The 23,085-nt window shown below is 39.1% G+C and overlaps 1 protein-coding gene across 1 annotated transcript; it reads left to right on the top strand.

The window, feature by feature from the left end:
- The first annotated feature begins 21,029 nt into the window (after positions 1 to 21,029).
- LOC139118441 (E3 SUMO-protein ligase KIAA1586-like) lies at positions 21,030 to 22,119 on the top strand. The gene is made up of 3 exons (XM_070681737.1): positions 21,030 to 21,104; positions 21,213 to 21,342; positions 21,630 to 22,119. Exon 3 carries the CDS (start codon positions 21,646 to 21,648, stop codon positions 22,096 to 22,098), a length of 453 nt encoding a protein of 150 aa, XP_070537838.1. The 5' UTR covers positions 21,030 to 21,104; positions 21,213 to 21,342; positions 21,630 to 21,645; the 3' UTR covers positions 22,099 to 22,119.
- The last annotated feature ends 966 nt before the right edge of the window (positions 22,120 to 23,085 follow it).

Here is a 23,085-nt window from a genome sequence, read left to right as displayed (position 1 = left end):
CCTTTTAAGAGTCTCAAAACAAGGAGATACATGCGTATCGTGGCGGTCATTTTGTTTCCTCCAAACTACCACACGGCATGTTTCTACTGCACAATTTATTCTACGTGCAAGCGACTGTGGCTCGATCGGCCTCGCTCACCATTCCTAATATTGAACGAAATTAAACAGTAAATCTTGCTATAAATACAAAAAGATCATACCGGTGATTGTACTGGTCCAAAGTTTTTCGTTTACGAAGTTACTGTGTACTTCAAAGAGACGAGCTCAAGTAGATGTGATCAGAGAAGTGCTATGAAGCAATCGGAAAATCAAGTGTGGCAGCTTCTTGCAAATGTGCTGCAATAATTGTGACGCACGAAAACAAACCAACACTAGATCATAGATGGTGCTGTATATGACTACCCTGTCGTGCAGCCAAAGGACGCACATCTTGCAGTACAATTTATTTTTTCTAACATTAAGGTAGCTTTCCGCCTTTGTTTTGGTATTTTGAGATAAAACACGATTTTTCCTTTATCCCTGAAAAGTATTCCTATAATATTGATCTTCCTTGTGTGTAGAATATCTTGGTCGTGAAGTTCCTGTTTTTGGGTGAAATTTTGGAATAAAATGTACGAGAGGCAAAGGTGTACATTTTGGCGTTAGAGACTACCGTTAAGTCTTGATTGACAAGGGATTACGCTAAGCAAGCAGCGTCACAGTATTCACATGCACTTAGACAACATCCGCTGTGAAAATCCCATTAACACCTACCGTTCACTGCGTGGGTCAAGACCATAGAGTGTACCTGGCGAAAGGTGGGTCTTACCGTTTTTCTCATAGGGGTGGCCGCTCCCAAAAGATCATAATTTATCGACACAATCGGACAAGGTCAGACTTATGACATTGTTGACGGTACAATTTCAGATTACAAAAATGGCCCACACACTAAATGTTTTATCTGGGACATTTTTGTGCTTTTGTAAAAGCACTAGGAGTGGTGGATAAGTTTCGTAATGTTAAACATCTTTGAAGAGGCTGTCCCATATACATAAATGGTACGTTCCACTGGCGGCCTCAATGACAGCGGGAACACTTGAATACCGCAACAGATACCCTTCACATCTTCAACATTCAAGCAACATTCGGCCTCTTTAGGCCGAAGTTTCGGCTTCTTTTGGCCCCAAGACATTTCGACACCCCCGTTACGATTTATGTTTTTCCCTTCAAACTTATATGTAACTGACAGACCAGTCATTTTCATAAGCGTGACCTTTGCGTTCTGACCAGTATGACTTTTACAGTGCCGTTTAGGCGCCGCTTTTAAAACTTTGACAGTGTCGGCGGCTATTGCTATTGAAAATGATATGAAACTCTTTCCTCACGGTTTTTCACCAGGTTCTCACAAACTTTAAAGCATGTTAATGCTGACACTATACTTCTCAGTGTTTTGATTCGTAACATTTGGCACGAGTTCCCCCAACCAGGTAGTGCCGAAACGTCTTTGGTCGCGTTGCCTAAACGTCTTGGCGTCGGAAATTGTGCGGCCGAAACGACTTTGCGCCAAAAGGTCTAGAACCTGACATTGTCCGTTCGATGAGAATACTGAGTGAGTTGAACAATTTATGAATAAAAATGAAATATCAGAAACCGCGGCACTTGAACTACTTGGGATTAGAAAATACAAGGTGGAAACAAATTGCATGGGCTTCAAGACATCGACAGGAAATTTTGCCAAGGCAATTGCACAAAACAATAGCTGCTTTGGTTTGCAGACGTTTTGGCACAATGGCAGTGAACTGATAATGTCGAAGTCGTTTCAATCCCGCGGTCCCGTTTTTTCCTTGTCCCATTTCGTTACCGACCTTGACAAGGTAAAAACATACGTCGACTTACAAATGTTCATCGTACACCGGACGAAGATGTGAATCAAATGATTTTATGGGAATGGACACGACAACATTGTTATCAGTTATCATGGCAGTAGCCAAAATGCTGCAGGACCGAAGACAATTTCAATATGAATTTGACCGTCACAACGTAATAACGTAATCGCCCTGAGTTTTCATCAACATGTCATCATTGGTCGGTAAACCATTGAATGAGACGCTTACGGGCTAACTACTTGAATACAGTGCAAAACACCATCCTAATCCTGAAATTTACATGTAATGAAGACGGGTCTGATATCATATTCGCCTGAAATCGATGGTACAGCAGAGAGTTATCTATCTGTGACGTATGACGCTTGACGAGCGGTCTATCGCATGCAACTTGCTCTTGATGAAATGACGTACTTTTCTCTATGTTCATGTTTTCTCAACTTCTCTCCTTTGACTTTTATGCCGCCGACAGGCGATTGGCTCATTTTAGCATAAATGACTCCAGAAACGGTCTTCACCCACAGAAATGCTGTACAGAGTGAGGACGAACTATTGTCTCAGAAATGCTCGTAGTTTGATTAGTGTTAATCGGTTTTCAAGGCGCGTGAAGATCTAAAAATGGCTGCTCACTAGAATCCTCGGTTACTCTAACCGTAATGGATCACAGCATGGAGCTGTTCTTTTTATCTCCATGATCACAGACACCGCAAATGTACATCCACATACAAACGCAGATATTTTTGTTGTCAGCCAATATTGTTTTCTCTATATCACTCATCGGGCTCGCTTTCATTCCGCAGCCGTGAGTCGTTTCCGAGGTCGAATCGAATGCTGCCATAAACTTACTCTATAGTGTACGCTTGTCATGGAGGTAATAAGTCCAAGCGCTCGTGTAGACGGCATCGAGGTGCCGTAGCAGTTCCGACAGTTAGGTCGAACAGTTAATACTCTATTTAAACCTTACAACTAATCAGTCAACAGATTATGCATAATCCCTTCCCTGGCACTCCCCAAGTTTATTTACTCATCAGCTACTGTGTAGATTGCGCTCTAAAAAGAGTACAACGCTCCAAAATGCACCCTTTTTAGCCTCATTTCGACCGTTGACACTGATTTCAATGAGTGAATATACTGTTGAAGTTGAACACTTTGATTTCACTATCTGGTTTTAGTGTTTTGTCGGTTGAGTACATTGTTCATTGCCATTCAAAAGGAAAAACCCGAACCAATTTACTAAATCGCCCTTTTCTCAGTTCGGCATTTTGTCACATTGCAGCACGTTCAAAAGAGTTTAACTCGAGAACGCGTGAACGGAAGTTCACCAGATTTTCACAGACGTTTGTCAAGTAGGTTGTCTCTAAAACCGTGTCTCAGTTTTTTTATGAAGATTTTTAAAGTCGAGTTATTGCTGCTTAATTAGGCGGCATTGTAAGACTAATCGGTGGATAAACTTTGACTCAACGATGTGAAAAAACTAAGGCCTTTTTCAAAAATCTGAGACACGGTTTTGTAGCCAGTATTCTGAAGACCAATTGCCCGTTAACACCTAAACAATAGCCCCTCTCCGCTCAGACTTAAACTTTTTTACGTGAGACCACCCATTTTCTTTACACTTTCACTAAGATCTTCAAAAAATTCATCGCACACTAATTTTCTCGATAAAACAAAAAAAATCATAGAAATAGCTTTCAGGTGATATATAATACTTGGTAAAAGTACACATCTTGATGGCAAAATTCACGTTTGAAAATAGGTCGTCGCAAAGGCGGAAAGCTACCTTAATTCATACTTTAAAGTGCACAGAATCAATATTTGTCATATTTGGTTAATTTTGCACAAAAGCAACAGTTTCCAACGGTTTCATCATTAATCTGAACAAAAGCTTAGTTAGACCTTTATCATTATTGTTATCAAGTTAACCCTCAAAGCGCGGATACCGAGAATTGCCATTTAAATGTCCCTCTGCGCCTGCGCGGATACCGAGAATAGCCGGTTTTTATTAGCATAATTTATTCACGTTGATGTCCATTTATAAATACAATAGTAGGGGGAAAATTAGCCAATCCATGAAAGGTACGCTATGTCCTTCAACTTCTGACATGACCCGGGAAAATCCATGTCATGTGACCATCTGTGACGTCATCACCTGAAAATAGAACAGAAAATTAGTCGGTTAAATCAATTCAAAATGGCGGCCGCCGATGACGTTTTAGCAAATATTTTTGCCGATTCTGACGATGATTCCATGGATTTTGAGGGATGGACGCTAGAGGAAATCAGATATAGGGATTTTCAACCGAACCCTGCCAGAGTGACGACAAAAATGATCTTACTGAACGTGAAAAGTCGCTCAGATGGGATGTGCACGACAACATCGAAGACGACCCAGCTGGCTTCACTGAGCTGCCGTTTGAGGGAAATCCGGGGCTTACGTCGCCTGAAAACATCCCGTTTGGCCCAGATGTTCGTCCGTTAGATTATTTTAAGCTTTTCTTTTCTGATGCCGACTATGAAAACATCGCTGAGGAAACTAATCGTTATGCTGCCAGTCGGATTTCAGTACTCGAAGACCGTGGTTTGCTTGGGACGTACTCTCGCTTCCGGAAGTGGGAAAATGTCAAGAAAGCCGACATCAAAGTTTTCCTCGCGCTATGTACAGCGATGGGCTTGGTGGAGAAACGCGACCTCGAACTTACTGGTCGACTGATCAAGTTCTTCAGACACAAGGCTTCTGAGAAATCATGAGTCGGGACAGGTTTGAGATGATACTGGAGATGCTGCATTTCATTTTCAACAATACATTCCTACAGGCCGACCACACCATGATCCACTATTCAAGCTTCGCCCGATCCTGGACTCTGTTTCTGCCAAGATTCAGGTCAGTGTACACCCCTCATCAACATATCACCATTGATGAAGCCATGATAGCCTAGAAAGGGAAACTACGTTTTCGTGTGTACATCCCTATCAAACCTGACAAGTGTGGCATAAAAACCTACAAGCTATGTGAAAGCGTTTCCGGGTACACATCAACTCTCAGCTTCTACACATGGTAAACGTTTTGATGTACATGGCTGCCCTATTACAGTTAGCACCAAAGAAGTTGTCATGGGGTTGCTTGATGAATGCAATCTGCTGAACAAGGGCTACAAATTATACATGGACAACTTTTACACCAGTCCAGATCTCATGGATACTCTTTTGGCAGAGGGAACCATGTCGTGTGGAACAGCCAGGATCAACAGAGCTGAGATGCCTGATGCAGTGAAAACAAAGCTTGGGAGGGGAGATTGCATTTTCAGACGCCGTGGCAACCTCCTAGCCATAAAGTGGCATGACAAGAAAGATGTGACTCTGTTGTCTACCTTCCACAAAGCTGTCATGAAGGTTGATATCAGCAAAGCAGACAGAGAAGGTAATTTCCCAGTGAAACCGGAGTGTGTCCTCGATCATAATACCAACATGGGAGGGGTTGGTTTATCGACCAGCTTATGCAGTACTTCAGAATTCCACGCAAGACCATGAAGTGGTGGAAGAAGGCTTTCTTTCAACTGTGCCATCACCAATGCATATGTGCTGTGGAAGAAGTCTGCCAATCAATCCCATAATGGTGTGAACAAAATGAGCCACTCCAAATTTCTGTCTGCAGTTGTCCATCAGCTGATAGAAGAGTCACAGGGCTACAAAAAACCAGAGGTAGGCGATCACTTCAAGACCGGCCTGATAGAGTAAATGCAACGATAAGGGACCATCCACTACGGGATTTTTCGCTGCTCTTTTGTTTCACTGTTAGCCGTACTAATTAATTATTCATGAGGTGCCGTGCCGTATTTGAACTGCTACTAACGCTAACATATAAATTTCTGCGGCACTACATTTTGGATAAGTTGTTTTGAGAATAATGTCAGGATTAATATTTTTAAATACCTTAAGTGTACCTGAGGGCAATATTTTGTGCAAATCCATGTATATTTCAAACAAGATCAAGTCATAAACATCGACAGTTCACCAGGGTCACTCGAGGTCACAACACAATTATCATGAAGGAGCCGCAAAGAGAGCCAGGGTAATTTTCGGATGAAATACTGAAAAATCTTGAAATCGGAAACGATAACTTTTTTGTTATGAATATAATACATATTGTGTATGAATTTCATGATCAAACATTGAAAAATAAAAATTTTGAACCGGCGAGTTTTTAGGATTGATTACGACGCGTTCAGTTTCACTGAGGCAGCAGTAACTACCATAGTAAACAATGGGGTTTGTCGGTCGCGTCCGTCGTTCTTAAAGGCGATTTATTTCACGCTTCATCTTCTCTATCTTTGAATTTAATTTTGCCACCTTTGGAAGATTGCATCTTGAGACGAGTCCCCACAATTCTATCGTTTTATATTTTGGAAAAGTCCACTTAATTTACAGATTTTTCGCATCGATTTCCCCTATGTGAAAGTGCACACGGTGTCAAACTGTAACTACCATAGTAAACAATGGGATTTATCGGTCGCGTCCGTCGATCCTCGAGGTCGATTTATTTCGCGCTTCATCTATTTTATTTGTGACTTTCATTTTGCCACCTTTGGAAGATTGTATCTTGAGGCAAGTCCCAACAATTCTATCGTTTTATATTTTGGAAAGGTCTTCTCAATTTCCAGATTTTTCGTATCAATTTTCCCATTGTCACAGTGTCAATGCATATGTGTACGCGTACACATTGTGTATGTTGAACTGGTGGCGGCGCATTGCAGTTGCCGTCGACATGTTAGCGTTTAAGATAAAAAATAAAACAATGTCTTAAAATGTACAACTGTGTCTGTGTTTATCATGTTCTCCGGGTATACCACCATGATATTCTCTGCAATTACTCAGAGGATAGAGTTTCCACGTCACTGCCATAACATACATTGCAATCTATATCTTCACTTAAGGTTTTAATCCGCATTTAAAAATGTGTTGCATATTAATCTGAATTTTTTTGAATTTCTGATAGAAACCAAGTGTTAGAGGTACGATGTGGAAAGCTGTTACTGAGCATATAGTCAGGATCAGGGCAATGCCATTTCCATCTAGGCGTAAGAGAGCTAGGTTTGATATGGGGCAGTGGGCTGTGAACCAGAAAGAAAGAAATACGGAAATTGAGTCATCATGCAGCAATAGGCAGGGAAGGTTTGATGTAGCTGAGTGGACCAGGAAAAGAAAAATTACACGTGATGTAGTGCAGGAATCTAGGGAGAAAGATTTGGCCATCCAGACTTCTAAACGCTTACTGAAACAGGCAACGGACAGACTACTTAAAGTTAAAAGGAAACTAAATAGTGTGAGACAGGATGAAACAAGAAAGGTGAGGGATGCAAGTTCTCAGTGAAACAATAAATTTTTTCAGATGATCTGATAATTGTTCATTAAACTACGGAAGACAAAAAGACAAATACGTTGGTGCTTTTAATAAAAAGTGGTAAAAGGTGCAAATTTGGATTATGTTTTAAATTTGAATCATTAGGGAAAGACTGCATTAACTTGCATGGTAACTGAAAACCAGGTCCTTGCCTGACCAACTCAGGTGACAAACAGAAGACATTTCATCCCCAAAACTGCATTATGTTCCCTTGTTACGTTTATCTTATCCAGCTGGTGCCATTGTAGGAAAGGCAGGTCTGTGACATTAATCCTCTGATAACTTAGTAGGGCAGTGGGGTATTCCTAAGTTAATGGAGCTTTCCCTTAATGTGAAATATTGATTTCCTATCATGCAGTGCGGCTGAAGCATATTTCAATATATTGCATGAAAAATTTGTCAATAAAAATAAACCACAAACAAAGTTAAGTACAAATGATTTATTGATATATTTTACAGAGAACATTCATCAGAGAGGAACTGTCAGGCCTTTATGAAGTGGTGTCAAAGGACAGCTGTCTAATGCCAGAAAACAGCCAACAGCTCAATCTATCTAAAACACAGCAGTACAAACGATGTAAATTAACACTTCAATGTGCTGAGAGAATACATTCTTCTCAAATTGTATGCCAATCTAAATCTCAAAGTTCACACCCATCTAAAGCTTCTAATGCTGCGCTTGATGGCATTTGGCATTCACTTATTACATCAGCTTCTGAAAGTCAACTGCAAACATATGTATCAAATTCACCTAAAATGGTAAATAAAACGCCCTCTCAAACCCTTACTATTAAAACTTGCACATTTGTACCTTAAAATGGAGGAAAACAACAGAGGCATGATGAGTTGGTTTGGTGTTCAAAATTGTTTCCAAATTGCACTAGGTTCTGATGGGGCACCGTTTGGCAAATACAATCAGGCCACTGCCTGGCTCATCAGTTTTCTGAATGTCACTCACAGGGTTGCCAGTCCAGATGACAACTTTCTATTGCTTGGGGCAAATTTAAAAGAAGATCATGACTTCATGCGAAATTATGCTAAGAATATTGCCTTGGAATTGGAAGCAATCTCAAGAGAGAAATTTGAAATATTCCAAAATGAAATCACTTTCAAAGTTGCCTTATTGCCATATGATATGAAAGGTCTGGCTTTTGTCTCAGGAGAGCTCAGTAACTCTGCCAAATTTTTTTCATCTTTTGCTAGTGTCGTCTCCTTATCTGACATGGGTACAATAAATGCCCAAGTAGGCCCCAAAAGCAAATGGCATAGGTGGGAGTACCATAAAAGAATTCTTGATGCAGCAGCTGTCAGTAAATTGAAAAATAGTCTGAGTAAATCTCTTAAACCAACAACAGCAAGAACCAAAATAACTAACTTGAACCTCTTTTAGGGAAATTCGTTGACTGTGCAAAAATAGAGCCATTGCACATCAAAAATAACATATGGCAGCAGTATTTTCGTCTATTACTGACAGATGCTGTATCAAGAACACCTATGAATGCACTGAATTGTGGTGTTAGTTTGAAGACCCTGCCAGCAACATGTATAATGTTTAGATTTACGGAAATCCTCAAATTCAAAGTGAGAGCAGGTAAACTATATAATAAAATAGTTAAGCTCTATAAAGATGATGCCAGTGTTTCTGTAAATAAATTGGATTTCAGGTTCACAGGTGAGGAAACAAAGAAAATGTGCAGAAACTACATACATTTGGTACTGGCTCTATGTACTGATGGCGACAGTAACCAAAGAAAATTCCGTTTGTCAGTGTTTGTATATGTAGGTATGTTGTTGAGAGACATGACATCTCTAATCAGTAGATTTAATGTCACTGAGGCTGATCTTCTGGAGGTAAAAAGCAAATGTAGACACATTTATAATGCTTACTCTTTGTTTCTCTCTGTGAATTCCACAGTGTGGCATATTGGCCACATAATTCCTCTACACATGGAGGAAATTATGGGAGAATTCAATCAGGGTTTAGCATTAAATACCATGGAAGGTCGTGAAGATAAACATCAACGTTTGGCACTTTATGCTGAAAATTCAACGGCACAGAATAGATGGCACCTTGTGTTCCGTCATGAATATATATTGTTGTACTGGCTGAGATTAAATGACATATTGATAAGTACAGAAGGAGGAAGGTAGACCAGTATTTTACCAAAGAGAAAGAGAAGTATGTCCCAGAAGAATGCTTAGATACAGAAAAATTCTGCATATGTGGAAACAAAAAAAATGTCTCAGACACCCAGTGTGCGTTTTGTTCTCATTGAATCATGAATGATGTTGTTCAGTCTTGCAAAGATGGGAAGATTACAAACAGGCTGAAAAAGCTTTGCCATTAACCATTCATATTTGAAAGGCACTCTTGTTATTAACACAGTAAATGAAAACTTAAAATATGTTGTACTCATTTCCTTCAAACTGCAAAATAACACTTTCGCTGCGTAATTAATTTTTATACATGCATTCCTGTGCGTAGTTTCCCATGGTAATATATGACCATAGTGTTGTTTCAAATGCACAAGCTGTATCTTTCTTATTGTGTTAGTATTCGGGACAATATTTTGAGAGGTTATTGCCACATAAAGCCACACTATAAAAATCTCACAAAGGTCACGTGACCCTAGCAGAAGGTCACGTGACCTTGGTGGCCATATTGGATTTTACAAAAAAAACCAAATAAATTATAGTATTTTTTGGTTATTTCAATAAATAAATGCATTTATTTTCAGCACCACATTTCAAAGATGCAAAGTACATTCACAACAATTCAAATACTTGAGAACCAGGAACACATCATTGATAAATATTGCTAATCAATTAAGTAAACGGGCACCTTTGTAAAATGCATAGTAAGCCTGTGTTACACCAGATACCCAAATTTGTCAAATTTAACCACTATAGGCTAAAAGCTTTGTAAGCTCAATTTATCATTTTGAACATACACGTAAGTGCACGTTATTCATCAAAAATACATCAAAGGTCATGTGACACACCCTAAAGGTCACGTGGGTATGGCAGCCATATTGGATTTCAAAAATAAATACAAAAATTGCACTATTCTTGCATTATGAAAAATAATAACAGCATTTTCCTTTTAGGAAAATAATTAAAAAGATAGGTAATACGTTTGAACATCTCTAATGAAGAAATAGATGTTAATTATTGTGAAATATTGTTCTTCAGTGTAAACAATTTTAATTAGCCCCATGACATTCTCATATTATTACCCAGTTGCAATAGGGTATCAGCTGAACAATTGTAAAGTCCATTGTTTGATCATGTACTACACTTTCAAAAAGTGGGAATCATGTAAGCACATACGTTGAAGCTTTGTTAACTTAAATTTTGCAGAAAATAGGGTACTACTTTAAAAGTAGACCATCAAAGATGCAGCATATGTTATGTTACCTAGCTACATAGTCACATGCTGCTGTGTTCAAGTATTACATATTCTTTTCTATTGCAATTAAACAGCCATATTTCCTTTCAGGAAATAATATTAAAGATAAGAAATACATTGTCAATATTTTTTGAAGGGCAGGGGGAATATATAATCATGAATTATTGAATACTTTTAGTAAATGTTCTTCTTGCCAACAATATTCCTTCTAGCTCCGAAAGGGACCCACATCCTTGTATCATCTTTACCATAAAGAAGCAAGTTTTCTCATTGAACTTCGATATAAATTAAAAATAAACTCTGCAAATTCAAACTTTAGAAATTGAAATATATATTAAAAATAAATACAAAGAATGTAAATAAAAATACCATCTGAAGTCTTTCTATGGATTTGTATTTTTGTAAAACAATATGAAAAACTGTGTTTCATGTAAATGTGGTTCTGTAAAAGTAAAATATAACATTCCTGAAGATTGTACAATATCTATAGATGAGAAAAGGTAGGTTACCAAGGTAGGTAAAAACAAAGCAAGCAACATTTCACATGGTATTTAGCAAATATTTGGCAGAAAAAGCGTCTACATAATTCTGATGTATTTTGTACCTGCATATCACCATTTCTTCACAATTTTTATATCCGTTAGATAATGAATTAATAAAGTAAAATTACATATATCATCACAAGATATGGGCACTTTCAAAGTGCAATTTACCTGAGAAATTCAATTGTCAATTCAAAATGATAAATCTACATGTTCAATTTCATGTGACTGAATTGATAAAGTAAAGTCAATGTGTACAACAATGATTTAAATTTATAAAGCATATCAGAAAAATAGAAATGATATGCATCATAATGAGAAATCAAACACAGGGTTTTATGTGCCTAGCAGCAAGCTTACAGTATTCAGCATTTCAATTTACTTAGAACTGCAAAATTGAACGTTCTCATAAGTTTTAAAAACCCAGAGTTATCTTACGTTACGTCTTACAAATAAAAGTTGATCTACATAGCACTAAACATAGTTCTTTACATGCATTATGAGAATCTTTGAGTGGTCGCATGATAAATGTCTAAATCTAAGTTGCATATTGGTCTGTATCAAAAACATGTTTTACCTGAGTATGTTATTCCATGTATTACATGTATCCATGTATTAAAATTGAAATCAAATGGCTGTCTATTGACCATATGGATCATAGCACAAAATTAGTAGACATGCATATGTATGCCATAGTACTTTATCTTTGTACCAAGTCTCAACAACATTGGTTAAGGAATATTTGCATATGATTAAGCCTCAAAGACATGAAAAAATCCAAAAATGACCATCGGGCAGCGATATTGGAAAAAAATTTACAATCTGGCAGCCATATTGGAACATGTCACGAAGTAAATTGACATGTATGCCATAGTGCTTGATCTTTGTGCCAAGTTTGGACAAAATGGGTGTAATGACCTTTGAATTACGCTTCAAAGACGTGCAAAATTCCAACAAAATGGCAGTTCTGCAGCCATATTGGATCCTATCGCAAGGTTAATTAATACATGCCTATGCATGCCATAGTACGTGCTTTGCCTTTGTGCCAAGTTTGAACAAAATCGGTTCAAGGATGTTTGAGTTACCGTTCAAAGACATGAAAAAATCGCAAAAAAATGGCCACCTGTCAGCCATATTGGATCATTTCACGAATAAATTGGTGTTCATATGAAGGGCATACTGTTTTGCTTTTGTGCCAAATTTGAACCGAATCGGTTCAAGGATGTCTGAGTTATAGGCCAAAGACATGAAAAATCGTAACAAAATGGCTGCCTCAAGCCCATATTGGATTGTATCGCAATATAATTTGACATGCATAGTAGGCCATAGTGTTATGCCTTTGTGCCAGATTTGAACAGAATCTGACCAAGGATGTTTGAGTTATGGTTCAAAGACATGAAAAATCGCAAACAAAATGGCCGCCTCGCGGCCAAATTGGATCGTATCCCAAACTAATTTGACATTCACATGTAGGCCATAGTGTTATGCCTTTGTGCCAAGTTTGAACTGAATCTATTAAAGGATGTCTGAGTTATAGTCCAAAGACATGAAAAATCGCAACAAAATGGCCGCCTCGCGCCCATACTGGATCATATCGCAAAATTATTTGACATGGATATGAAAGCGATAGTGTTATGCCTTTGTGCCAAATTTGAACAGAATCTACTCAAGGATGTCTTAGTTATGGTCCAAAGACATGAAAAATCGCAACAAAATGGCCGCCTCGCGGCCAAATTCGATCGTATCACAAAATAAATCGACGTGCATCTGTAGGTCATAGTGCTATGCCTTTGTGCCAAGTTTGAACGAAATTTGTTCAGTAGTGTCTGAGAAACTGTTGATGACGGACGGACGGACGGACGGACGGACGCACAGACGGGACCCAATCTATAAGTCCCCGCCGGACTTCGTCCGCGGGGACTAAAAAAGATCTTTTCCCCAATGGATTACTCATGCTAAGGGACAGAAAAGAAATTATAAGACGGGAGGGCTGATGTTTTTCAACATGACGCTGAGGAAAAAATAGTGAATTGTGAACTTCAAACGTGTTTACATGAAAAATAGTGACGCACATCAATTTACGTGCTCAAAAAACAAACATACCGTGAACCTTTTAAAGAATAGCTTTATCCTTTGAAAATAATCAAAATAAAATCAAATAAAGTAAACAGTTGCACAAAAACCCTCCCTACCCACCCCAGGGGACTGATTTTTCCCCCTGTGGTTTTGTGAGGGAAAAATTGTTTATAGTTTATCCCTGGATTACCATGTGAAGTGAGGTTGTAGTTTTCGCCTGGAATTCACATGGCAATTTTTAAATCTCACATCTTCACTTCCAAACACCACATTGTATTTGACAAACATTTACAAATGCAAAGACATAGTCAGTATTGTATCGCAAAAAGAGTCCGTGCTTTTCTCATAGATTGCCATATAGTAGCTCAACAGCTTGAGTAAAATTTGAGACAAATCATATTTCATGCACACACATGCACTTCTTACCTCTAAATTTCTATAAATTTCTATACATATATCAGCTATCAAACATATATAAATGTAGGGATATCACTTGTTTTGTCGGGAATTTATCAATGGTTTTGTCCAACAGACTCCGGATTTAATTTTAAAATGTGGCCCTCCCCTCATAATCTCTCTCCAGTCCCTTACAATGATCACGGGCAAGGGTCAGAGTTCAGGCAAATGTGGTTTCATGAATGTAAAACGGATACTACGCGCGCTCAAGTTTGTGAGCTGTCTGGGAATTGACTTTTCGTTCTTTTTTTATCAACAATACATAAATAAATGTGAATTTTTCTTTTTATTCGAAAAATGTTTATCAGGCTTCACTCGTACGCCACGTGTTTACTGAGCACTGCTGCAGAGGTTTTGAGATTGTACAAAGCATGTCGTAGAGGGCGGGATTTCAAGGACAGGCGGGAAGTGCAGTTGTAGTTCAATTTATGGACAGATCATTTTTATTTTGCTCTTTATTGCTCGTTATTGGCTCGTACTTTCTATTTCTAGCTCGTTATTGCTTACTGTATGAGCACTGTTGCAGAATTTTTTGGCAATACCAAACGTCATAGAGGGCGTGATTTCTAAGCTTGGCGGGAACTGCACTTGTAGTTTAACTTAGGGACAGATCAAATTTTTTTGGCTCGTTACGGATCGTTATTGGCTCGTTCTGTCTAGTTCTAGGTCGTTATTGCTCGTTACTGCTCGTTTCTGGTCGTTACTGATCGTTATGGCTAGTTACCACATTTACAGACACCCTTGTTATTATTGTTGAAATGTAGAAATGACTGCAATAAAAGGAAGCGGTCTCTTCTCATGATTTTACCGAACTTGCATCGCGTTCCGGCGTCACACAGTTGAACAGTTTCAGTAGCATAAGCGCGTTGAAGTCGGACGTATTGGTATACTACATTTCGTTTATTTTACACAACATCTAGAAGAAGCTGATCGATGAGATTACTGGGTATGCCGTATGGGCATCTACTATTGAGAGCCCGACACACGGACGTGGAAGTACGATTTTCCACCCCGTCCGACTGAAAAGTTACCCGTCTCGGACGGGAGGACGGGCGTAGTTTCCAACGCTGGTATCACTGCCTAAAATTTGCAAAATGAAGAACTACACTGAAGACAGAGAAAAAATAATCAAAGGTAAGTTATCCATTATATTTTTATATTTCTATCTTCTGTTGTGATATTTTGAATGGTCCACAATGCCAACACCAAAACTTGTACCTTGTCAATCAAAACAATATCAGCTTCATAAAATGCCATGACAAGCACAGGAATATACCTCAAATTTCAATTCAAATATTTTCATTTCAATACATTTTTCATGCAGCATAACTGTATCAAATGTAATACATGTTGAACATGTAAAATCTCATAAAGACCGAGTTGCAAATGGTTAACAAAAACTAAGTTATAAAATACACTAGAAAAGACTCATCCTAATTCTTGGAAATTTCGTGAGGTAAAATATATGTAAATGTAAAGAAAACAATTGCTTGGTGTATTAGTGTCCAGAGCGTAATATTAGTGTCCTGAGTGTTTGTATCAGTGTCCTGAGTGTTTTATCAGTGTCCAGAGTGTTATATTGGCAATGACATGAGCACAACTCGTACACTCTATTCCTCTCGTCCCTGCTGATAGTTTACAACAGAGTGGTACACAGCATAGCACGGCACAACGCACAGGGGTACTTGACATGTCGCACACTGATATATGGTCTCTTTGCGGCGGCTTTAACTTGAACATACTCTGCATGCTCGCGTTATGTAGGTCTTCTTGGCTCCGTCTTTTGGCCGGATGCGATCAATGGGATCACTACGGGGCAAATGGCCCTCAAATCGTTCAGTACAGCGCCGCCAGTGTTGTCAGCGTAGGCATGCTGGTTGCTGACAGCAACGCAAAATTCAAGATGGCGGCGCCCAAGGAGAAGTGTCAGTCTCATATCAACAATGCGTTAAATCATGCAGAAATCGCAGCCAGAAAGGAACATTTTGATACGTGCGCCTATGTAACTGCATTGAATTCATTCTCGGAAATACGAGACTTAGCAGGAAGTGTCTTGGAGAAGAATTTTTGTCCCAAGCAAGAACTGCATCGGCGAGCGCGCTGACACATCCAATATTTGCCAGAGAGATGGTATACTGGAATAAGGTAATAATCAGTAGATTACGCCTGAGCCCGACAGTAAAATGTCCCTGGCAAAGTACCTTCACCCGCAATCTACCAAGGGAAGTCTTTGCTCTGGTTGATAGATATGCCACCCGAAACAGCTTGTGGATTGAAAGGCGTTCTACAGCGTCGATCATCAACCTTACAATAGCACTGATCGCAAATGACGTCACTGTTCTCTCTCATTAATATGCATAAATAAATAGCTGTCCGCATTTTCCGCATAAACGACGAAAATAAAACCTGCGAGTGTTAAAATGTCTATTTAGCGTCACACTTATTCGTATGAATTGATGACTGAGTCTACAAGATGCAACAACAGCCGCGGATACAACGACAAAATTTCTCCGAATTCCAGCATATTTGTCCGAAAGTCGCGCGTGCAGCTATATTTAGTAACAAACCCGAAATCGCGATCAACGCTATTACCTCGTTGAGTAAAGTGAAATATCTTATCTCGAGGGCCAAATTTGAGGATCAGCAAATAAGTAACTCAGACTTGTTGAAGAAAAACATCCATGGAGAAAAACTAGAAGTGGTAGTAGATAGTGATCGCCCATTTGTTATCAAGTATTCCACCACAAGAGAAGTTGTGAGCGTTAGTTTTCATTATTGCCATTGGAATGCAAATTGAGTACCACAGCATGGACACTGACTTTAGTTGCTTTGGACCGTTAGTGTTTGAAAATATGGACGACTTTCACTTCTGGTAACTTACCTGCATTTCATTGTTCCATTGCCGGTAAATGTAGTGAAAGCACATGTTCTTTCAAGGTATATTGTATTTGTTTCATGTTGATACAAAGCCCTTATTGTTCTGCTGTTATTACATTTTAAAGTTACATGAATATCTTCCTTCTCCTTATCTAAAATTTCAGATATGAATATTGTTCATGGGGCAGTTAAACATCATGACTGAGCAGAGATTAACGCCTATTTTTTATTTCAATGTTCATAAGATACATGTCATATCACTTGATCATGACTATATTATGTCAGAAAAAAGTACAAATGTTTAATCAAAATTATCAATACTGTAAGTTCATTTTCTAGCATCTGTCATCTCAGTTAATTATAGAATCAAACATATAACAATTAATATCTTTTAATTAATTCTCTTTAAAGATACAATTTCAAGAATCACCCAATTTCATTAGGGGTTTTCTAACAGCTACTGCACACACAATAACTGTGAAATATTTCTTCTTAAACTGATTGCATTATTGGCAAAATAACAACAAATTTCTGTTATAGCCAAATTAAGAATGCTTATAATTCATTGCAGTAAAATTTATCCATGCATATTAAACATTTATATAGAAAACAGGTGATCTAAAACCATCACACATACACAGTTTATCACTTTCACCGCGGGAGGGCGCATTCTGCGCCAACGGTCAGACTGCGGGAGGCGCGTAAACGCGCCAAGATCGAATGCGTTGAGCATACGTTGTTGGATTTGATCTTAGTCTGGTTCCCTGACCCATTTCCCGGTTGAGGGCGTGGGGAAATATAGGGTCAGGTACCGGCTAATGTAAACATGGACGCTATTGGGTTAAATAAAACATGCTGTGATTGGATGAAAGTAACACTTGTAACTTTTTCTCATCTTTCTTGGGTTTCGCACTTTCAGGCTCACTTGACACCAACTTCTTGTTGTACCACAAAGCCGTGGAGGTAGAAAGAAAGACTTTCTACCTCCATGATTTAGCCACTGTGATTTAGCACACCTCTTAATACTTTTAGAACGTCGACATGATGCCTGGCATTTTTCACGAAATTCGGACACCATTCTATCCATCGAAATCAATCGTCGTTCACAGTTCCAACAAAGTTTGCTTTCAATTAGCTGTGATATCGCAGCAGTACTTGTGGCGTGTATCGAACGTGCTCGGGTCATTGGGGTCACGCCACAGTCGGCAATGACCTCAATGACCCTAGCGCGTTCGATACACGCAACAAGTACTGCTGCGATATCACAGCCAGCCTTCAATCACCTCTATTTCCCCGTACTTCTGGATTTATCCTTTCAGTTTATGTTTCCCATCTCGTGTGCCAATGTTTTTGGTTCGGATACCAGTGTTCAAACATAATTCTGATCCAGTCGAATTTTGACCGGCGTTTTCATGGTAGCAGCCATGTTTGTTGTAGCATGTTCTGTCAGGTGACTGACCTCCGCCATCTTGAACAAAATTCTGTTCAAGATGGCTACCCGGTACCTGACCCTATATTTCCCCACGCCCTCTACCGGGGAAATGGGTCAGGGAACCAGACTAGATTTGATCTATAACATGTTTGTTGATTATTTCCTCAACCCTAGAGTAACCTAACGGGTAGAGGTCAAACCTGAATGAGCATGCGTGCACGATTGTAAACAAATGGTACAATACAAGGTAGTTTTTACTGTTGTGATTTCTCAGGTTCGGCGATCAATTTTTTTCAGTCAGAAGGCATTTAAAAATGGCGACAAGAGCGCAGTTTAATACTGATGCAGCTCTCGAGCGTGTATTTCAGGACAGCGATAGTGAAAATGACACTGACAGCTCCAGCGATAGTGAACTCGACAATGACGGCGGAAGTCAAGGTTCACTCGATGACAACTCTGATCGTGAATTTCAACCTGACGAGCAAATGCAAGGACGGCGAGAGAGACATGAAGGTAGGCCAGTTGAGTACGCTCAGAGACAGGTGCAGCGTAGAGGCCGTTGCAACAATGATGGGGAAATCCCGTGGATGTTTTACGACGTCAATGACAATTACACCCCAGATTGGCTACCAGCGTATAATCGCCGCCGTGGTATCCCTATTAGTTGATACGGCCGACTTCGAACCGGTAGATTACTTTCAACTGTTTTTCCCAGATGATGCTTTCGACTTGATCGCAGAAGAAACAAATCTGTATGCTATGCAGTTTTTTGATGACCCTACTGTCGATGAGTTGCCATTCCGTTCAAGGTTTCGCCAGTGGAGCGACACCTCTGCCGATGAAATAAAGGCATTTGTGGCACTGCAGATCTTGATGGGACTGTGCCAGAAACCTGTTTTATCAGAGTACTGGGGCACCTATCCATACACCCACACTAAGCGAGACATGTAAACACGGGTAAACAGGAAGTCGCTCATACTAGTAAATCTCACACTAAGCAAGATTTGCACGATATCAGCCAGTGCACATGCATCCTCCAGCACAAGTACCATGAGTTAGTAAAGTACAACAACGGCACGGGTGTGCGTTTATACGTAAACACAATACTGAGTCGATTCCTTGGCATAGAACCTCCCCAAAAGAAAAATAAAGACACCGGTGAAAGTAAGAAGGAAGCCATCAATGCGTACGATAGGACGAAACGGAAAAGGAAAGTCGTCGCGTCTTGGAAGACAGAGTTTGCTTGGCTGATCACTGATGATACCAAACTTTACTGTAAGGTATGCAGAGCGATCTACAGTCCACTGTCGGGACGGAAGCCGGCAGATAAGTACCGTAAGTACGCAAAAGGACAGTTTGTGACAGGCTCCTCCAATTTGCGTCATGATTCATTGACAGGTCATGAGACATCACTTGGCCACAGAGAGGCTCAGTCTATTTACGATGCCAGAAATGCGCCACCGTCCAAACAAATGCCGGCTGATAAAATCTTAGAGAAGTTGAATAAAAAAACAGTAGCGAGATTGGATATAAGCTCACTTTTCAGAAATACACATGCTCTTGTAAAACATTCCAGACCTGTGTCAGATTTTGTGTGGATGTGCGAAGTTGATGAAAAAAACAGGTGGACATCGGACAAACTTACAGAAATAATCACAGCTGCAAAGAATTCATGGTAGCAATATCTGAAGTGGTGCGTACTGAAATAGAGGGCAAACTGCAAGAATCAAATTCATCTCCATTATGTCTGACGGGTCAACAGATGTATCAGTAGTGGAAAATGAAGTAGTATACCGTACGTGCATTTTGCTACTGGAGGAGTCACACATTGCTATTTCCTTGGTATGGTGGCATGTGAAAGTGGGAATGCTCAGGGAATATATACTGCCATCCAGAAAGCATTGATATTCCCCAACATAACACAGGATGAAATTATGAAGAAAGTATCGGCTTCATTGGAGATGGAGCAAGTGTCAATACTGGTCATGTCAATGGTGTCATCAGCATTTTTCAGAGAAATGTCAATCAGTCTATCATAATGGTAAAATGCATGTCACATCGGATGGAATTGGCATTCAAAGATGCAATGAAAACGTCCAGTCTCTTCAAGCAAGTCTATGACTTACTTGACCAACTCTTCAAGTTCTTCCATAAAAGTCCAAAGCAGACTGGTGGCTTGAAGAAGGCATTCCAAGCCTTGGATAAGCAGGTCATCATGCCGACACGTGTTGGTGGTACACGCTGGATTGGTCACACACAGAGAGCTCTTCAGAATATGACCAAAGCATACCCAGCACTGATGCGACATTTAAGTCAGGTAAATGTATTACTGTTTTCGACAGATTTATTTGTCAAAAATGTACAAAAAATAAACTTCATAGCCGGTATTGTCAGGTAGCATAAACAGACTGAATATTTTAATCATTGATTTGAATCTATTATTTGTCTTTTTTATCAAGGTTGCCACGACATGCACTCAGTTTGCAGCACAGCCCAAAGCAAAGTTCCTGATGGGAAAGTTACGGTCACGGACGGTCCTGTTGTTTGCTCATTTCGTTAATGACATCCCGGCTGTCATTGTGAAGTTGTCAATGTTCCTACAGCAGCGACAGACGTGCATTTACCAGGTACATGAACAACTTAAGGCAACAGCAAAACACATCAAGAAATTTGAAAATAGGTAATTACAATTTAGTATTCATTAAAAACTGCTTTAAAATTTAAATCATAAATGTAACAGATGTATCATGGTTGGTATAGTCTGATAGCTGGTGGTAGATGTAGACGTAGTTAGAAATATATGTGGTGTTTTTTCAGATCAGGACCAGAGCAGAGAAAATTGCAAGCTTCCTTAGATAGCAATGATGGAGTATTTGAAGGGCAGAGGCTTACTGGAAGTCAGTCATCCACAGAAATTGACAACAATGTTTCTAAGGTTGTCCAAGGATTAGTAAAGCCCTAGAGACTAGGTTTCAAGATACAGATAAAGGGGTGCTTGAGTGTATAAAACTTGCAGATGTGACTTCATGGCCTGCTACTTATGATGATGCAATTGGTATGTGACTGGCATTTTAAATTGTTGTATAAATTAATTATGTAACATATTTTTCGATTTTTTTTATGTACAGATACTTGTAACAACAATTCAAATATTATATTTCAGATTTTGGTGATCATTTACTGGCAGCATTTATTGACCACTACCATCACAATCTCAGTGAAGCAGGTATAGATGTGTCAGCTGCTGAGTTGGAGTGGACCAGTCTCAAACAGGCTTTATACAACACTGACAGGTACACTGTATATACCGGTGAAATGATATGTGTAGTCCCAGAGAATTTAGGAAAAATGAGTTAGTGACATCATAATGAAAAACTGCACTACACAGCTCAGCTTAGTTTAGCTAATTTTGGCACAGATACAATAGCTGTAATTTTGACTGCCATTTCTAGTATTTTTATTCTGTTTATCTACTTTTTGTGTCTTTTAGTTCTACAAAATGTTGACATGCTGAGAGTTAAGCTTGCCCACACAGCTAATAGATGGCACATATAAAAACAATCTTTTCTTTTTATTTCAGTTTCAATATTCATAGCATGACCTGGCAAACAATCAACCGGCTCTTCCATACTCAGTATCCAAACGTCCTTGGTCTGGTAGATCTCATACTATCTTTACCAGCTGGAACATCAGAATGTGAGAGAGGTTTCTCTCAAATGAAAGTCACCAAAACAAGCTACAGGAACAAACTTAAAAGTACCACAATGTCAATGCTGATGACAATTCAGCTGCATTCCCTTTCAGTGTCATCCTTCAATCCTATGCCTGCAATTCAGCAGTGGAATCACCATCATCACAGGAAACCTTATTTCATGGAAGTGAGACACAGAAAGAAGTTGAATGTTATCATGGCAGAGTCTAATGAGGCAGTGGAAGCAGAAGACGATGCTCAGCATGCATCTGACATGCCTGTGGAGCAGGGGGCAGAGGCTGCAGCAGATACACAGTCATTTGTAGCAGGACAGGGACTGGACTCTGATTATGAATAAGACTTTTCTGATCTCCTGGAAAGTGATAGTGACACTGACTTGATGTAATCTGTGCTTGACTCATGTCAGACCATCCACAGATCCATGATGAAATCATTGTTATTGTAGAAATTTTGTATTCAAGTCCGGATTAGAATTCATTTCAAACAGTGGAATTCAGGTTGACAATAAAGTTGTTTACAGTTTGAAGTACATAATGGTTTTGTGTATTTTGAATGAATGTATTTGTCAAAAATTCAGGACAGGCACTTTCTGGCAGGACAGGCAAGTTTTGAAAGTTACCAGTCCTGATGTCTGGCAAATATTTTTGCCAGTTTCCAACACTGGTGATACATCTTCAACTCATTATACATAAGTATAAGGCATATCAGCTTTCCTTTTGTTTCAGCTTTTCAAATTATTTATATATTTATATATTTATTATTTTATTAGTATATTTGCTTTGAAAAAAATCATTTACATCATATAAATTGCAACATTCTGTCTTGGATGTTTGACCTCAGTAATAAGGAATTTTCAGCAGGAATTTGTAAACTTCCCCAGAATGCCGATGCCAAATTTATAATGGATTACTTGTTTCTATTACCCAGTATGTGCAATTTGAGTTGTACAATGAATGTGTTTCCAGTAGGGTTTTATTGTGATTTTCACTGAAATATGTTGTTGCAGGTTTACTAAACTTTTGTTTACTGCCAAGTAACCCAGCCTTCATGACCTTTGAGTAAATATTTCAAATGTCAAGTTTAGAAGGTTATTTTAAAATGTGACCAAAATCTTGTGTTCTTGACCCAAAAAAGCATCTCATTTGGCATTTATCATCATTGATGACATCATAGATCATAGTGCATGAAATGTAGATGGTGTTTCATGTATTGATTGTCAATATTTGAACAACTATTCTCAGTACACAACAAGTGATACTTTCCAAAGGTGATCAACTCATGTAAGGTCACATTTACATTAAAAATGGCTGCAACGATTGTTGTT

This window comes from Ptychodera flava, chromosome 19 (assembly GCF_041260155.1).
Source record: "Ptychodera flava strain L36383 chromosome 19, AS_Pfla_20210202, whole genome shotgun sequence".
NCBI lineage: Eukaryota > Metazoa > Hemichordata > Enteropneusta > Ptychoderidae > Ptychodera > Ptychodera flava.
The sequence above is the reverse complement of the archived record's forward strand: the minus strand, read 5'-3'. Positions and strand labels throughout refer to the sequence as shown.

Bases quoted from the DNA above. Each gene is read 5' to 3' on its own strand.
- LOC139118441 (XM_070681737.1), top strand. From the start codon at position 21,646: ATGACCTGGCAAACAATCAACCGGCTCTTCCATACTCAGTATCCAAAC.